This window comes from Oncorhynchus masou, chromosome 1 (assembly GCF_036934945.1).
Source record: "Oncorhynchus masou masou isolate Uvic2021 chromosome 1, UVic_Omas_1.1, whole genome shotgun sequence".
Classification (NCBI taxonomy): domain Eukaryota; kingdom Metazoa; phylum Chordata; class Actinopteri; order Salmoniformes; family Salmonidae; genus Oncorhynchus; species Oncorhynchus masou.
The window spans coordinates 45,672,137-45,690,247 of NC_088212.1; the positions used below are offsets into that span (position 1 = coordinate 45,672,137).

General features: G+C 42.0%; 1 protein-coding gene across 2 annotated transcripts in view; it reads right to left on the reverse strand.

Moving 5' to 3' along the window:
• Nucleotides 1-3,538: 3,538 nt before the first annotated feature.
• Nucleotides 3,539-18,111, reverse strand: part of LOC135554472 (calcium-binding protein 7-like) — an 81,635-nt gene continuing 67,062 nt past the window's right edge. The window contains exons 2-5 of one of the 2 annotated variants that reach the window (XM_064986899.1): nt 4,975-5,118; nt 4,708-4,820; nt 3,965-4,115; nt 3,539-3,666 (exon numbers count right to left, since the gene is read on the reverse strand). In XM_064986899.1, the coding sequence (XP_064842971.1) occupies nt 3,539-3,666; nt 3,965-4,115; nt 4,708-4,820; nt 4,975-5,118 (536 nt within the window). Of the gene's footprint in view, nt 3,670-3,964; nt 4,116-4,707; nt 4,821-4,974; nt 5,119-18,111 lie in introns of both variants that reach the window. The other variant, XM_064986832.1, reaches the window with a different exon arrangement.

Here is an 18,111-nt window from a genome sequence, read left to right on the forward strand (position 1 = left end):
TACTGGTTCTGACAATCATGTCAAACACAAAAAAGTTATATTCAATACAAATTAAATATCCTCAGCCTCCAATACATATTTCAGTATTATAGAGAAGGGCATTTTATTTTTGTTATTTTGTTCATGCTCCATGCTTTGTCCTATTATTTTCGTTACATTGAGATCTCATCTCTGATTCATACACTTCACAGCTGAATAGTCAAATCTCCAACAAATATAACCCATGTCGTCATGCCCACATTCAGAAATCCAACAACAGAACCCAGGGCTAGATTCAATCCCATCCTGCCTTAACCCATGATAACTGACAACTGCATAGCAGTTTGTTTAATTGTTTTTATTTAGGCGATGTTGGAGATGTAACTGCATTGGAGCTGTCAAATCAGCAAGCGGCTTCCTGCGTTAATGCTATTGCATTAGTCATTTATTTATCCGTTATTTTACCAGGTAAGTTGACTGAGAACACAGGGGAGAACTTTAGCCTTTTAAAATGATGTTTTATTAGCTAACACAATGTGCCATTGGAACACAGGAGTGATGGCTGCTGATAATGGGCCTCTGCACGCCTATGTAGATATTCCATAAAAAATCTGCCATTTCCAGGTACAGTAGTCATTTACAACATTAACAATGTCTACACTGTATTTCTGATCAATTTGATGTTATATAATGGACAAAAAATGTGCTTTTCTTTCAAAAACAAGGACATTTCTAAACGACCCCAAACTTTTGAGCGGTAATGTATATTTTTTTGTATAAATCCTCATTATTTACTTCAATGATTTTCAATTTGAGTGTCATTTTTTCTATTTTGGCTACATTTTCTCATTCTGAACTTATAACACAGGTGGGAGTTTAAGGATGGGTGTGGTATCAAATCAAAGTTTATTGGTCACGTACACAGTTTAGCAGATGTTATGGTGGGGACAGCGAAATGCTTTTGTTGCTAGCTCCGAACAGTGCAGTAAAATGTCAAACGTGACAATGACGACAAGAGCAGCGGCTCACCAATTTGATAGCTCCAGCACAGTTACATCACCTAAACAAGGCATCTATCACACCTAGACATCACCTCAACAAAACAATGAAACTGCTATGCAGTTGTCAGATATCGCTGGTTAGTGCTGGAACTGATTGAATCTAGGCCCTAATGATGAGCTATTAAATGTTCATTATCTTGTGGTTTGTAAGAGACCTTTAACTACATACAGTGATTTACTTTAATAGCTTTGGTTGACATTTGTATCTTACAGATGTATACAGATTCTCTCAGTATTCATGGACGTCATTCAATGGCAACATTGGCAAACATGCAGAACACTTTAAAGACCACTGGGATAGCGTAAATGTTACACAGGCATGGAGTAGTGCTTTATTGCAGAGCTTCACGGGCCATGTGATGTTCAGTATAGCTGCGGTATAGTTCCAGAATGAAAGAGGATAGAAACCTGATGTTTCAGTAGTGCCTTAATGGTCATGAACAGTCTTAATCAAGTTTTTCATGAAATATCTGAAGGAAACTTTGGTCATCAAACTATGATGACCATGAAAAATGACTGTTGCTTCTACATTGACAAAGTTTGATCATAAAGTTACTGGTCCCCTCCCCCATGTTAAACACTTGGAATCATTATTAAGGGTACAAGGTGACATCCCTTTAACTCTCATTTTATTACACCAATTGTAACATGATGTTATCTTACCTACATACGTTCTGCCCTGTAACCAATATAAAATATGTGTTTGCAGAGAGGTGTGGTGCATATTGCTAGATAGCTACTTTACTGGTGCTAAAGTTTGACTGTAGGGTGATAGTAAATATAATTAACAGTTTACCCTCTTCATCTATGGCAAAGCTACTTACTGTATATGTTACCCCATTCATCCGTGTCTGGTGTTAATTACTGGTTAGCTAGGTATTCAGCCAGCATGGAACAAAAGCCAACAAATTTGTCAGTGCTGCTGTAAACCTCATCACAAGAGACATTCCAAACAGGAGATGTATAAAAAATACATATAGAATTGATGCAATTTTAACGTTGTTTGAGTTGCTTTGTGTATCACCAAATGTGCTTGAGATGATTTTACTGCAACACTTCTCAAAACATCCAAGTTGCTTGACATAGAGCTTTCAAAAAGCTATCAGTCAAGGTGAGCTAATGAATATAAGCTCCCCACCCACTTAGCCTGTCTTGTTAAACTTCCTGGTAGTTTCAGAATAACTGTTTAGGTCCTTTAAAGATGAGTTATTTTTGTTTGTTTCTTTTATCTCATAGACGTCCGGGCTTTGCATCCCAAGGACAACAAGAACCTACCATGGGACAGAATCAGATTGAAGGTAATTGCACCTGCTTTGATTCTCCAGTGCAGGGCTGCCCTATAGATGAGCCTAAAGGACTATATAGATCATGTCTAGCTGGTGATATCACAAGTGATATGTATATACTCATGATTTATTGCTCAATATAGCCATGTAAATAGGACTGACCAAGGAGCACAAAATATATTCCATCATTCATCTTATACAGAGCTAACAACCCTCTTCTTTGTATGTTAATAAAAACCAATGGGTTAAGAGCAAATTCTTATTTACAATGACAGCCTACCGGAGAACAGAAGGGTTAACTGCCTTGTTCAGGGGCAGAATGACAGATTTGTATGTTGTCGACTCGGGGATTTGATCCAGCAACCGTTTGGTTACTGGCAAAAAGCTCTAACCACTTAGCTACCTGCACTAGGCTATGCACATATAACAAATATCAATAACATACTTTAGGATTTCTCAGTGATATGCTAATACAATCCATCACGTCTGAGCTGTTTTTCATTGGCATTAAGATATACTATGATGATCGTCATGGGGTGCTCAGTGAAGTTAATAGTCCACAGTACGTCGATAAGAACAGTTTCCCAACAAACTACTTTTACAATACGAGCATGTAGTCTACTAAACAGCCCTTATGTTCATGCAGAACTGTGAAGTATTCCTATCATTAAATATTATTTGGTACACAGTACAGAAAAACAAATTCTCCATTCCCTCCCCTGACCACTGAACTTTGGTCCTTAACCTGACACCTTGACCTCCGACCCCAACCCCATTAACAAAAGTGAAAGTCACAGTTGGCCATACGTGATTTAAAACACACCTATGTTTGTTACACAGTTCTACGGATATACACTTATAATAACTTCTACAAATGTTTCAAGAGACGACTAGTTAAATCCATGCACTTCATGCACAGATGATGGTCATCCTCCAGGCCCACATAGTAGGGGCTCAATGGGTTCCATTCAGAAAGGAGTTTAAGGAGCAAGTTGGGAAATATGCCCATGAAGTCAATTGGATGAGAGCCATGTATTCTTTTCCTTTAAGTTTATTTAAATGTTGGTTTGATCGTCTGTTGTTGTTTTTGTCATTGTTGTTGTTCTGGTCATGGTTGTGTTTGTGGCTGTTTAGAAGTTTTTCCTCAGTCATTTGTCCAGGTGTCTTACATTAGTCTCTTTCAGAGGGTCAGGAGGCCATAGGTGTCCCCGTCTACTTCATGCCGCTCCGCAGCACCTGATTGGCTGCGATAAGCATGACACTGATGATGAAAGCAATGGCGAAAGCACATATCAGGCTCTTGCGTACACACGTCTGCTTGACTTGCTGCGTTGGACTAGCTGCTTGACAGGGAAGGGAGGCAAGAGGATAAGGAAGGTATTTTAGAAGAAAAGAGCTACTGTACATATAACACAGCTACCTCCGGGCTATGCGTTTTCCCACCACGTCAACTTTCCATATCTCCCACCTGTTACTCCCTCTCAGTTAAACTGTATGCCTGTCTCAAAAAAAAACAATTATACACAGTGTATTATAGTGTGTACAAGAAGTCTCTTATGATCTATATCCACCAGAGACGCATGCTCTGAGTGAACTATAAAGTGTCTACTACAAAGTGTGTACTATAAGATCCCTTACTGTCTATATCCACCTGGCAGGCCCCTGCATTCTCTATATGGCTCTCCTCGGTCTTGATGATGTTCTCGATGTCCTTCATGGTCAGGTGGTCGCAGAACGTATCGTACAGCAGCCTCTTCAGCTCCTCCACCGTCAGCTTCTGCATGTCAGTCTGGACACAAGCACACACGCACAGACAATCACAAGCTGTTGTCACTATGGTGGACATACTGTTTATAGGATGATTTTATGTTTTTCACCCCAATGGAGTGAACAGCACCACACTGCCCATTGATGTGTGTGACATATTGATTGACTGTCTTGACTTGGAAACATACACTTCCATACACATTACAACGTGTGTTTGTTTTAGATTGAACACAAAAACACTGTTTAGGCATAGACATTGTCAAGGGAAGCCTGAATCAGTCTCTAAATACTTGGTGACTCCTATTAATGTCAATATGGGAGGGTAATTATCTGGGAAACTGTCACAGAATCAATGCCTGATTACATCTACATAGATTTCACTTCATTTGATAATAAGACAAGCGTAGAAAAGGGATGGCGCTGTCCTATTAACCATCCAACCAAATCTGGCAATTACATTTGTCATTGTTCCAAGTCACAAAGACTTAGATAAACGCAATAAATAATTTTATAGAGAGATGACAGCTATAGCGAAGCATCCTGATCACCCAGAAGACTTTGCTTCAGCTTGTCAGTGGTAATCAGCAGGAGAGATGTGGGTACTGATTACTTACCTTCCAGAACACGGAGTCAAAGTCGGTTCCGTGGAACTTGTCAGGCATTCCGGCTGCTGTCAGCTTGGGTCCGAGGAGAGTGACAAACTCCTCGAAATCCACCTGACCATCACCTGTTGATGACAGTGGGGCGAAGACATCTGTTATGCTAGTAGGTTTGCGATCACACATGAATGCGTGTATGCATACCCATGTGGGTGCCTGTGTGTGTGCCTGTGTGCGTGCCCTGAGTATTTTTGTCGGTGTGTGTGTGTGCGCGTGTCTCACCGTCCATGTCCAGTCTCTGTATGATGACCTCCAGCTCCACCTCGTTGGGCATGTATCCCAGGGATCTCATGGCCATGCCTAGCTCCTGCTTGGAAATAAAGCCATTCCCATCACGGTCAAACACCTTGAACGCCTCGCGGATCTCTGCAGAGAAGACACATACAAAGGAGTATACGTGTTCTGTGCGCCTAAGAAAATCAATCAATCAATTAATGTATGGTTGTGCGTGTGTGTTTGGTGGGTGGATCTTAATTGCACAAGGCCTATTATTTGGCCGGGAATAGTACTTTTATTGATTCTACACATCACTTTGCTCAAGTTGATTCTCTCCAACCGACTTGTAAGTTGCAGCAATTTTGGGGGTTGTAAACGGCCTATATCGCATCGATATTAGTCAGGAACATTTATTCCAGTGCTCAAATTTATAAAAAATGTAAGTATTATAATTTTGGTCATCGAGTCGTAATGGTATCCAATTAAACTTTGAGTGAGGCGTAGTGCCTTTACAGCCGTCTAGTTGGCCCCCGAAACAAAGCTAATCGAGAATGATGTTCTGTAACCCAACCCTGGAGAGTTGCTTGAAGAGTAATGGATGAGAAAAATACTAGGATTGAAGAAAATGTAAGGAATTAACTTTATAACAAATCATGCAAAACATTTACAGTTAACAGGAATATGTTAGCTGTAGAGACAAAAAAAAATTGTCATGAAGTTAATTGGCAAAAGTCTTTCTAACTTTGCATTTAGCTTTCTATGTGTGCGGTTCAGTTATACGAATTGTAATTTGTCTTGTTTAATATTTTAGGAACTCCTGAGCAAACCAGAAAGCAAGGCTATCATCTTGTGAAACCCAGTGGAAGTAAAGAATTCAGCTAATGCATTTAATGTTACTGGAAATTGAATGAACAATTTTGTAAACTTGACTTGCTCCTTCAAAACAATTAATTCTAAGTCCGACTTGTCATAGTTCGTTATTGATGTAACGTTAACGTTAGAGATTGAAGATATTTGCAATACAGCTGAAGTAACTCTTTTATTGCTTATTGTGTAGTGGAGGATAAAAAATACCCGTATTCCTATAGATGGGTTGCTTTGGAGCCAATCTGTGTATAGACCTTAAAACATTTGGTATAATTACTGTCAGGACCCGGTTACGAACCCGGGTCTTCGGTGTGAGACACAGTCCCTTAGCAAACTGAGCCACGAATAGTCGGCAGAACCCAGAAGATGAGGCAGACACAGCAGTACTTGAGACTGTGTTTTAATAAAGTAAAAGGAAAGTTCAGGCAAAAATATAAATCCACAACGTCAAAAGTAATTCAAAGAGAACAAAGGTAAATCCACAAGGTGGTAGGTACAGCAGAAAAAAGCCTCAAAAGATAATTAAAAATAAATAAACAAGAACAAAAACAGAGTACCACAAGAGCAAAGAACTGAGGAAAACTAAGGGTTTAAATACAATCAAGGGTCAAGGGAAACGAGACACAGGTGCAAATAATAACTGGGAACAAGGGAAAACAAAAGGGTCAAAAAGCACAATGGGGGCATCTAGTGACCAAAACCGGAACAACCCTGGCCAAATCCTGACAAATATTAGTTCAGAATAGGGGTTTTCATTTTTTTATTGCTTCCACTTGTTAATCATTAATCCCATAGAAATTGCAGGAAACATGTGAAGGAAATGTGACTTACATTTCAAACTGCAAACTGTTGGGATTGAGCCAAAGTCAGTATATTTCAAAACAGTTTTGTGAGATTTGTGTAACTCACGACTTACATGAGGGTTGGGTTTGGATTACAATCATGTCACTTACCCACTAACACGGGATTGTATCACCTAGGGAAACCCTTCATGAAGCTGTGCTAATTAAGTTCTATCCAATCATAACACCCTTCAAACAGTGAGTCAGACCTAACCATTACACAGCACCTCGGGCCTCGGACATGTTTACATAAGACAACGCAATTGATGTGTTTGACAGTGATTACTCAAGTCTGCCACTGTTTTGGTCATATTGACAATTGAGACGATGCACGCTTACATCTACACTGCCACTTGTCAATATTCCAAAAGAATTCAAAACCGACACAGAGCATTTTGTGTCCCTCCACAACTTGTTTTGTGATATGATCCCATATAAAACACTGCGTAACAGATGCACACTCTGGTAAGAGATAGTGAGAAAGCTGTAAATGCGAAACATCACCAAAACACACACATCGCCACTCTCCAGTAACTTAAAAGCTGATTTAGCTAATATGGCCTGTCTGTTCATTGTGCCTGCGAGCTACTATTAGCTAGCTTCATTGACAACAATGGTGGAGAGTACTTACGTATAAATACTGTAAAGTACTACTTTAGTTGTTTTTTGGGGTATCTGTACTTTACAATTTATATTTCATTGATAATTGTAACTTCACTACATTCATAAAGAAAATAATGTACACGGAACTAACATAGAAACGCAACAGGCAACAATCTTAAAGATTTTACTGAGTTACAGTTTACAGCCCTAATCCATGGATTTCATGACTGGAAATTCAGATAACTTAAAAAGAATGTTGAGATGTGGATCAGAAAACCAGTCAGTATCTGGTGTGACCACAATTTGCCTCATGCATTGCAACACATCTCATTTGCATAGAATTGACCAGGCTGTTGATTGTGGCCAATGTGTGACATGTCTGGTGAGTATGCAGGTAATGGAAGAACTGGGACATTTTTAGCCTCTGCAGTTGTGTACAGATCCTTGCGACATTGAACCGTGCATTATCATGCTGAAACATGATGGGAAGCGGTGGCTGCATGGCACAACAATGGGCCACAGGATCTCGACACGGTATCCCTACATTGATAAAATGCAATTGTGTTCATTGTCCGTAGCTTATTCCTGCCCATACCATAACCCCACCGCTTGCCCAAACGACACCATACACACTATCTGCCATCTGCCTGGTACAGTTGAAACCAGCATTCATTCCTGAAGAGTACTCTTCTACCGGAATGCCAGTGGCCATCGAAGGTGAGCATTTGTCCACTGAAGTCGGTTATGACGCTGAACTGCAGTCAGGTCAAGACCCTGGTGAGGACGACAAGCATGCAGATGAGCTTCCCTGATACAGTTTCTGGAAGTTTGTACAGAGATGATTCAGCTGCTTCATAGGCTGGCGTGGTTACACATGGTCTGCGGTTGTGAGGCTGATTGGTCATACTGCCAAATTCTCTAAAAGGACAATGGTAGCTTATGGTAGAGAAATGGACATTAAATTCTCTGGCAACAGAGGATATTGTGGATATTGCTGCAGTCAGCCTGCCAATTGCAAACTTTCTCAAAACTGCAGACATCTGTAGCATTTTGTTGCGTGACAAAACTGCACAGTGGCCTTTTACTGTCCCCAGCACAAAGTGCACCTGTGTAATGATCATGCTGTTTAGCTTTTTGATGTGCCACACCTGTCAGGTGGATAAGACACACAGACAGCATTGTAAAGAAGGTGCAGCAGCGCCTCTTCAACCTCAGGAACCTGAAGACATTCGGCTTGTCACCAAAAGCACTCACAAACTTCTACAGATGCACAATCGAGAGCATCCTGGCGGGCTGTATCACCGCCTGGTACGGCAACTGCTCCGCCCACAACCGTAAGGCTCTCCAGAAGGCGAGGTCAGTACAGGTGCATCAAAGCTGGGACCGAGAGACTGAAAAACAGCTTCTATCTCAAGGCCATCAGACTGTTAAACAGCCACCACTAACATTGAGTGGCTGCTGCCAACACACTGACTCAACTCCAGCCACTTTAATAATGGGAATTGATGGGAAATGATGTAAAATATATCACTAGCCACTTTAAACAATGCTACCTAATATGTTTACATACCCTACATTATTCATCTCGTATGTATACGTATATACTGTACTCTATATCATCTACTGCATCTGTATGTAATACATGTATCACTAGCCACTTTGACTATGCCACTTTGTTTACATACTCATCTCATATGTATATACTGTACTCAATACCATCTACTGTATCTTGCCTCTGCTGCTCTGTACCATCACTCATTCATATATCTTTATGTACCTATTCTTTATCCCCCTACACTTGTGTGTATAAGACAGTAGTTTTGGAATTGTTAGTTAGATTACTTGTTGGTTATTACTGCATTGTCGGAACTAGAAGCACAAGCATTTCGCTACACTCGCATTAACATCTGCTAACCATGTGTATGTGACAAATAAAATTTGATTTGATTTAAGAAATGCTCACGAACAGGGATGTGTAACGGTTTTCATGCGGTGAAGGAGAGTCGGACCAAAATGCAGCGTGTAGATTGCGATCCATGTTTAATGAAAAAAGGTAAAACACGAATCAATACAAAATCTACAAAACAAAAAGAAAGTAATGAAAACCGAAACAGCCTACACTTGTGTAAACTAACACAGAGACAGGAACAAGGACACTAAGGACAATCACCCACGAAACACACAAAGAATATGGCTGCCTAAATATGGTTCCCAATCAGAGACAACGATAATCACCTGACTCTGATTGAGAACCGCTTCAGGCAGCCATAGACTAACGCTATACATCCCACGAAACCCCAAGACAAAAACACACCACAATAACCCATGTCACACCCTGGCCTAACCGAATAAATGAAGAATAAACATAATATATTTCGACCAGGGCGTGACAGGATGTACACAAATTTGTGCACACTATTGAGATATCAGCTTTTTGTTGGTATGGAACATTTAGTATGCTTTTTATTCCACACATTTTCCCTGACACCCAAAAGTACTCGTTACATTTTGAATGCTTAACAGGACAGGAAAATTGTCCAATTCACGCACTTATCAAGAGAGCATCCCTGGTCATCCGTACTGCCTCTGCTCTAGTTGACTCATTAAACACACATGCTTAATTTGTAAATGCTGTGTTGTAGTGTGCCCTTGGTTATCAGTAAAAAAATACTGATATATACAGTGGGGAGAACAAGTATTTGATACGCTGCTGATTTTGCAGGTTTTCCTACTTACAAAGCATGTAGAGGTCTGTAATTTTTATCATAGGTACACAACTGTGAGAGACATAATCTAAAACAAAAATCCTGAAAATCACATTGTATGATCTTTAAGTAATTAATTAGCATTTTATTGCATGACATAAGTGTTTGATCACCTACCAGCCAGTAAGAATTCCGTCTCTCAGACCTGTTAGTTTTTCTTTAAGAAGCCCTCCTGTTCTCCACTAATTTATTGTATTAACTGCACCTGTTTGAACTCGTTACCTGTATAAAAGACACCTGTCCACACACTCAATCAAACAGACTCCAACCTCTCCACAATGGCCAAGACCAGAGAGCTGTGTAAGGACATCAGGGATACAATTGTAGACCTGTACAAGGTTGGGATGGGCTACAGGATCATAGACAAGCAGCTTGGTGAGAAGGCAACAACTGTTGGTGCAATTATTAGAAAATGGAAGAAGTTCAAGCTGACGGTCAGTCACTCTCAATCTGGGGCTCCATGCTAGATCTCACCTCGTGGGGCATCAATGATTATGAGGAAGGTGAGGGATCAGCCCAGAACTACACGGCAGGACCTGGTCAATGACCTGAAGAGAGCTGGGAACACAGTCTCAAAGAAAACCATTAGTAACACACTACGCCGTCATGGATTAATATCCTGCAGCGCACGCAAGGTCCCCCTGCTCAAGCCAGCGCATGTCCAGGCCCGTCTGAAGTTTGCCAATGACCATCTGGATGATCCAGAGGAGGAATGGGAGAAGGTCATGTGGTCTGATGGGACAAACATAGAGCTTTTTGGTCTAAACTCCACTCGCCGTGTTTGGAGGAAGGATAAGGATGAGTACAACCCCAAGAACACCATCCCAACCGTGAAGCATGGAGGTGGAAACATCATTCTTTGGGGATGCTTTTCTGCAAAGGGGACAGGATGACTGCTTGTAGACATTCTTAGAAATCAGTCCTGAGCACAGCCAGCAGCAGCTGACTCAATACTGTCTGCAATGCACTGACTTTCTTATGCAAATTTTATTAATTGAGAAATTGCGTGACATTAACCTCTTTTTCAAAAACATCAAAAGTAGTTACAGATTTCTTTATTTATTTTTTTATTAACTCTGACTATTTTGAGAAAGTGGTAGTGGCTAAGTTGTTGCTACCGTGACTCAAGAGGGACAAACAACAGTAATTGCCAGGGTATGATAAAGCGAACAAATCACACCCACATCAACCCACAACCCCAAGACTCAAATCTCATTTTGATCAGCAGAATTGGTGAGTTCAGCCGCTCTTTGAAGGGGAGAGTCAATGAAACCATGGAAGTACAGTGCATTCAGAAAGTATTCAGACCCATTGACTTCTTCCACATTTTGTGACACTATAGCCTTATTCTAAAATGGATTAACTTTTTTCTCATCAGTCTACACACAATACCCCAAAACGACAAAGCAAAAACATTTACATAGGTATTCAGACTCAGTACTTTGTTGAAGCACCTTTGGCAGCGATTACAGACTCGAGTCTTCTTGGGTATGACACTACAAGCTTGGCACACCTGTATTTGGGGAGGTTCTCCCATTCTTCTCTGCAGATCCTCTCAAGCTCTGTCAGGTTGGATGGGGAGCGTTGCTGCACAACTATTTAAAAGTATTTTCAGAGATGTTAGATCGTGTTCAAGTCCGGGCTCTGGCTGGGCATCTCAAGGACATTCAGAGACTTTCCCTGAAGCCACTCCTGTGTTGTTTTGGCTGTGTGCTTAATGTCGTTGACTTGTTGGAATGTGAACCTTCATCTCAGTCTGAGGTCCTGAGTGCTCTGGAGCAGGTTTTCATCAAGGATCTCTCTGTACTTTGCTCTGTTCATTGTTCCCTCGATTCTGACTAGTCTCCCAGTCCCTGATGCTGAAAAACATCCCCACAGCATGATGCTGCCACCACCATGCTTCACCGTAGGGATGGTGCCAGGTTTCCTCCAGACGTAACACTTGGCATTCAGGCCAAATAGTTCAATCTTGGTTTCATCAGACCAGAGAATCTTGTTCTCATGGTCTGAGAGTCCTTTAGATGCCTTCTCCTCCGATTGCTCAGTTTGGCCGGGTGGCCAGCTCTCAGAAGAGTCTTGGTGGTTCCAAACTTCTTCCATTTGAGAATGATGGAGGCCACTGTGTGCTTGAGAACCTTCAATGCTGCAGAAATATTTTGGTACCCTTCCCCCAGATCTGTGCCTCCACACAATCCTGTCTTCTTCAACTTCATTTCTTGTTTTTTCTCTGATATGCACTGTCAACTGTGCGACCTTATATAGACAGGGGTGTGTCTGAATACATATGTAAATAAGGTATTTATGGATTTTCTTTTGCAAAAATGTTTTTTAAAGTATTTTTGCTTTGTCATTATGCGGTATTTTGTGTGTAAATTGATTAGGAAAAACATGGAACAATGTGGAAAAAGGTGAAGGGGTCTGAATACTTTCTAAATGCACCGTATATTGTAGCAAAGGCTAAGTTCATAATATGCTTTTGGGAAACCGGGCCCTGGTAATTAATCCGTGCCTTTTCAAGAGGTTGGCTTGACAGCCGCTGGATCCGGTTTTGAGTGCCGGTCAGGGGTACCCCCAAAATCGCTACAATATACATCCGTGGTTTTTTAAATTGATTCTCCCATTTAACTACCCCTAATTGACCCAGTTGTTGCTACATCTTCTGTGTCTGTTAAAGAGGATAATCTTAAGAAAAGTGAGGTGTCGAGTCACTGATCTATAAATAGTATTGCCTGCCAAATAATAGGCTTTGTGCAATTAAGATTAGCAGAGCTACTCCTCCCCTGGCACAGGCGACCCCCCCCTACCAAACACCCACAACAAGACATTGACTGATTGGAAACAGCTTGTGTAGTTTCTTAGGATTCTCTACCTGCAGTAAACCTACTGCATAATGCTGGAAATAACGGTAAGTGCCTCAAATAAGTCCAAAAAGCATGGCTTTAGTTAGGCCGTATATAAGTGGTTGCTTCGGGACAAAAATATCTGACAGACACATTATTTAATTTATTTAACTACGCATGTCAGTTAAGAACAAATTGTTATTTACAATGACGGCCTACCTCAGCCAAACTCTAACCCGGACGATGCTGGGCCGTTGTGTGCCACCATATGGGACTCCCAGTCACAGCCGGTTGTGATACAGCCTGGAATTGAACCAGGGTCTGTAATGATAACGTAACTAAACGATTCCAAGATGGCATAGCATGTTCAGACGACTTTTGCCCTCGTCTTGTCGTGTCCCGTATATATATATATATATATATATATATATATAACTTTTTCGCATACCTTTTTATATATTTTTTAAATTTTCCATAAACTCATCTTCAAAACACTCTCCTGCAACCCGCCTCACTAAAAATAAGGTATTATTTACCTCAATGAGAAGCTAACCAGAAGCTAGCCAGAAGCTAATCAGAAGCTAATCCAGAAGCTAGCCAGAAGCTAGTTAGCTTCTTTACTGGCAAATCGTTAGTATTCAGCTAACCATGGTTTGTGGTCATCAGCTATCCTTTAGCTCGAAAATCTATCGCCAGTTTTGTACGGCTCGGAACGAAACATACCAGACCTTTTTTTCTCTCCATGTCCCTGGATTTCAACCGCTAACTCTGGACATTCATACCTGGATCTCACAGCTAGCTAGCTGCTATCCGTGTGACTATCGGCTTTCGTCGATTCCGGAGCAAACAACAATTATTCCGGAGCTAGCCAGCTGAAGAATTCCATCAATCACTTCTGGGCTACAATCACCTATCCGGACCCGTTTTACTGCCAACGCGGAGCCCCACCGGGCCTTCACGACTGGACTACCGACGTTATCTACCCGAATTAGTTATCCGGCTGGCTCCTCCATCGCGACGTTACCTGAACGCCCATCTGCGGTCCGCTAACCGTTAGCTGTCTTATCGGCTGCTATCTGAATAGACAATCGGACAATTTTTTTATTTTATTTATTTTTTCTTGGGCCTCTATAACTATATCTATTGTTTTTTTGTTGTTGTGTGATTTGGATTCATCCACTCTGCCACACGGAACCCCACTAATCCTACCGACGGAAACGCACAAGGCGGCTAATAACAGACCTCCATCCTATGCTAACTTGCTACCGATGGCCCGGCTAGCTGTCTAAATCGCCGTGACCCCAACCAACCTCTCTTCTCACTGGACCCTTTTGATCACTCGACTTAGCATGCCTCTCCTTAATGTCAATATGCCTTGTCCATTGCTGTTCTGGTTAGTGTTTATTGGCTTATTTCACTGTAGAGCCTCTAGTCCTGCTCACTATACCTTATCCAACCTATTAGTTCCACCACCCACACATGCGATGACATCTCCTGGTTTCAATGATGTTTCTAGAGACAATATCTCTCTCTTCATCACTGAATACCTAGGTTTACCTCCACTGTATTCACATCCTACCATACCTTTGTCTGTACATTATACCTTGAAGCTATTTTATCGCCCCCAGAAACCTCCTTTTACTCTCTGTTCCAGACGTTCTAGACAACCAATTCTTATTGCTTTTAGCCGTACCCTTATCCTACTCCTCCTCTGTTCCTCTGGCGATGTAGAGGTGAATCCAGGCCCTGCAGTGCCTAGCTCCACTCCTATTCCCCAGGCCCTCTCTTTTGATGACTTCTGTAACCGTAATAGCCTTGGTTTCATGCATGTTAACACTAGAAGTCTTCTCCCCAAATGTGTTTTATTCACTGCTTTAGCACACTCTGCCAACCCGGATGTTCTAGCTGTGTCTGCTTAGGAAGACCACCAAAAATTCTGAAATTTTAATCCCAAACTACAACATTTTCAGACAAGATAGAACTACCAAAGGGGACGGTGTTGCAATCTACTGCAAAGATAGCCTGCAGAGTTCTGTCCTACTATCCAGGTCTGTACCCAAACAATTTGAACTTCTACTTTTAAAAATCCACCTCTCTAAAAACAAGTCTCTCACCGTTGCCGCCTGCTATAGACCACCCTCTGCCCCCAGCTGTGCTCTGGACACCATATGTGAACTGATTGCCCCCATCTATCTTCAGAGCTCGTGCTGCTAGGTGACTTAAACTGGAACATGCTTACCACCCCAGCCATCCTACAATCTAAGCTTGATGCCCTCAATCTCAAACAAATTATCAATGAACCTACCAGGTACCTCCCCAAAGCCTTAAACACAGGCACCCTCATATATATCATCCTAACCAACTTGCCCTCTAAATACACCTCTGCTGTCTTCAACCAAGATCTCAGCGATCACTGCCTCATTGCCTGCATCCGTAATGGGTCAGCGGTCAAACGACCTCCACTCATCACTGTCAAACGCTTCCTGAAACACTTCAGCGAGCGAGCAGGCCTTTCTAATCGACCTGGCCGGGGTATCCTGGAAGGATATTGATCTCATCCCGTCAGTAGAGGATGCCTGGATATTTGTTTTTAAATGCCTTCCTAACCATCTTAAATACGCATGCCCCATTCAAGAAATTTAGAACCAGAAACTGATATAGCCCTTGGTTCTCCCCAGACCTGACTGCCCTTAACCAACACAAAAACATCCTATGGCGTTCTGCATTAGCATCGAACAGCCCCCGTGATATGCAGCTGTTCAGGGAAGCTAGAAACCATTATACACAGGCAGTTAGAAAAGCCAAGGCTAGCTTTTTCAAGCAGAAATTTGCTTTCTGCAACACTAACTCCAAAAAGTTCTGGGACACTGTAAAGTCCTTGGAGAATAAGAACACCTGCTCCCAGCTGCCCACTGCACTGAAGATAGGAAACACTGTCACTACTGATAAATCCACCATAATTGAGAATTTCAATAAGCATTTACGACTGGCCATGCTTTCCACCTGGCTACTCCTACCCCGGTCAACAGCACTGCACCCTCCACAGCAACTCGCCCAAGCCTTCCCCATTTCTCCTTCTCCCAAATCCGTTCAGCTGATGTTCTGAAAGAGCTGCAAAATCTGGACCCCTACAAATCAGCCGGGCTAGACAATCTGGACCCTTTCTTTCTAAAATTATCTGCCGAAATTGTTGCCACCCCTATTACTAGCCTGTTCAACCTCTCTTTCGTGTCATCTGAGATTCCCAAAGATTGGAAAGCAGCTGCGATCATCCCCCTCTTCAAAGGGGGGGACACTCTTGACCCAAACTGCTACAGACCTATATCTATCCTACCATGCCTTTCTAAGGTCTTCGAAAGCCAAGTCAACAAACAGATTACCGACCATTTTGAATCCCACCATACCTTCTCTGCTATGCAATCTGGTTTCAGAGCCGGTCATGGGTGCACCTCAGCCACGCTCAAGGTCCTAAACGATATCTTAACCGCCATCGATAAGAAACATTACTGTGCAGGCGTATTCATTGATCTGGCCAATGCTTTCGACTCTGTCAATCACCACATCCTCATCGGCAGACTCGACAGCCTTGGTTTCTCAAATGATTGCCTCGCCTGGTTCACCAACTATTTCTCTGATAGAGTTCAGTGTGTCAAATCGGAGGGTCTGCTTTCCGGACCTCTGGCAGTCTCTATGGGGGTGCCACAGGGTTCAATTCTTGGACCGACTCTCTTCTCTGTATACATCAATGATGTCGCTCTTGCTGCTGGTGAGTCTCTGATCCACCTCTACGCAGACGACACCATTCTGTATACTTCTGGCCCTTCTTTGGACACTGTGTTAACAACCCTCCAGGCAAGCTTCAATGCCATACAACTCTCCTACCGTGGCCTCCAATTGCTCTTAAATACAAGTCAAACTGAATGCATGCTCTTCAACCAATCGCTACCTGCACCTGCCCGCCTGTCCAACATCACTACTCTGGACGGCTCTGACTTAGAATACGTGGACAACTACAAATACTTGGGTGTCTGGTTAGACTGTAAACTCTCCTTCCAGACCCATATCAAAAATCTCCAATCCAAAGTTAAATCTAGAATTGGCTTCCTATTTTGCAACAAAGCATCCTTCACTCATACTGCCAAACATACCCTTGTAAAACTGACCATCCTACCAATCCTCGACTTCGGCGATGTCCTTTACAAAATAGCCTCCAATACCCTACTCAACAAATTGGATGCAGTCTATCACAGTGCAATCCGTTTTGTCACCAAAGCCCCATATACTACCCACCATTGCGACCTGTACGCTCTCGTTGGCTGGCCCTCGCTTCATACTCGTCGCCAAACCCACTGGCTCCATGTCATCTACAAGACCCTGCTAGGTAAAGTCCCCCCTTATCTCAGCTCGTTGGTCACCATAGCATCTCCCACCTGTAGCACACGCTCCAGCAGGTATATCTCTCTAGTCACCCCAAAACGAATTCTTTCTTTGGCCACCCTCCTTCCAGTTCTCTGCTGCCAATGACTGGAACGAACTACAAAAAGCACTGAAACTGGAAACACTTATCTCCCTCACTAGCTTTAAGCACCAACTGTCAGAGCAGCTCACAGATTACTGCACCTGTACATAGCCCACCTATAATTTAGCCCAAACAACTACCTCTTTCCCTACTGTATTTAATTAATTAATTATTTAATTTTGCTCCTTTGCACCCCATTATTTTTATTTCTACTTTGCACATTCTTCCACTGCAAATCTACCATTCCAGTGTTTTGCTTGCTATATTGTATTTACTTTGCCACCATGGCCTTTTTTTGCCTTTACCTCCCTTATCTTACCTCATTTGCTCACATCTTATATTGACTTGTTTATACTATATTATTGACTGTATGTTTGTTTTACTCCATGTGTAACTCTGTGTCGTTGTATGTGTCGAACTGCTTTGCTTTATCTTGGCCAGGTCGCAATTGTAAATGAGAACTTGTTCTCAACTTGCCTACCTGGTTAAATAAAGGTGAAATAAAAAATACAAAAATGATGCCTCTAGCACTGAGATGCAGTGCCCTAGACCGCTGTGCCTCTTGGGAGCCGACTTGGGAAGAAATGTCTGCTTTTCCATTCTACTTTAAACAAATCTAAAGCATACTGAGCAGGTCCAGCTTTAAAAATACTTCCCCCACATCTGGAACAAGCTTCAAAGCCCATTTCCTTATTAGGGACTGAATC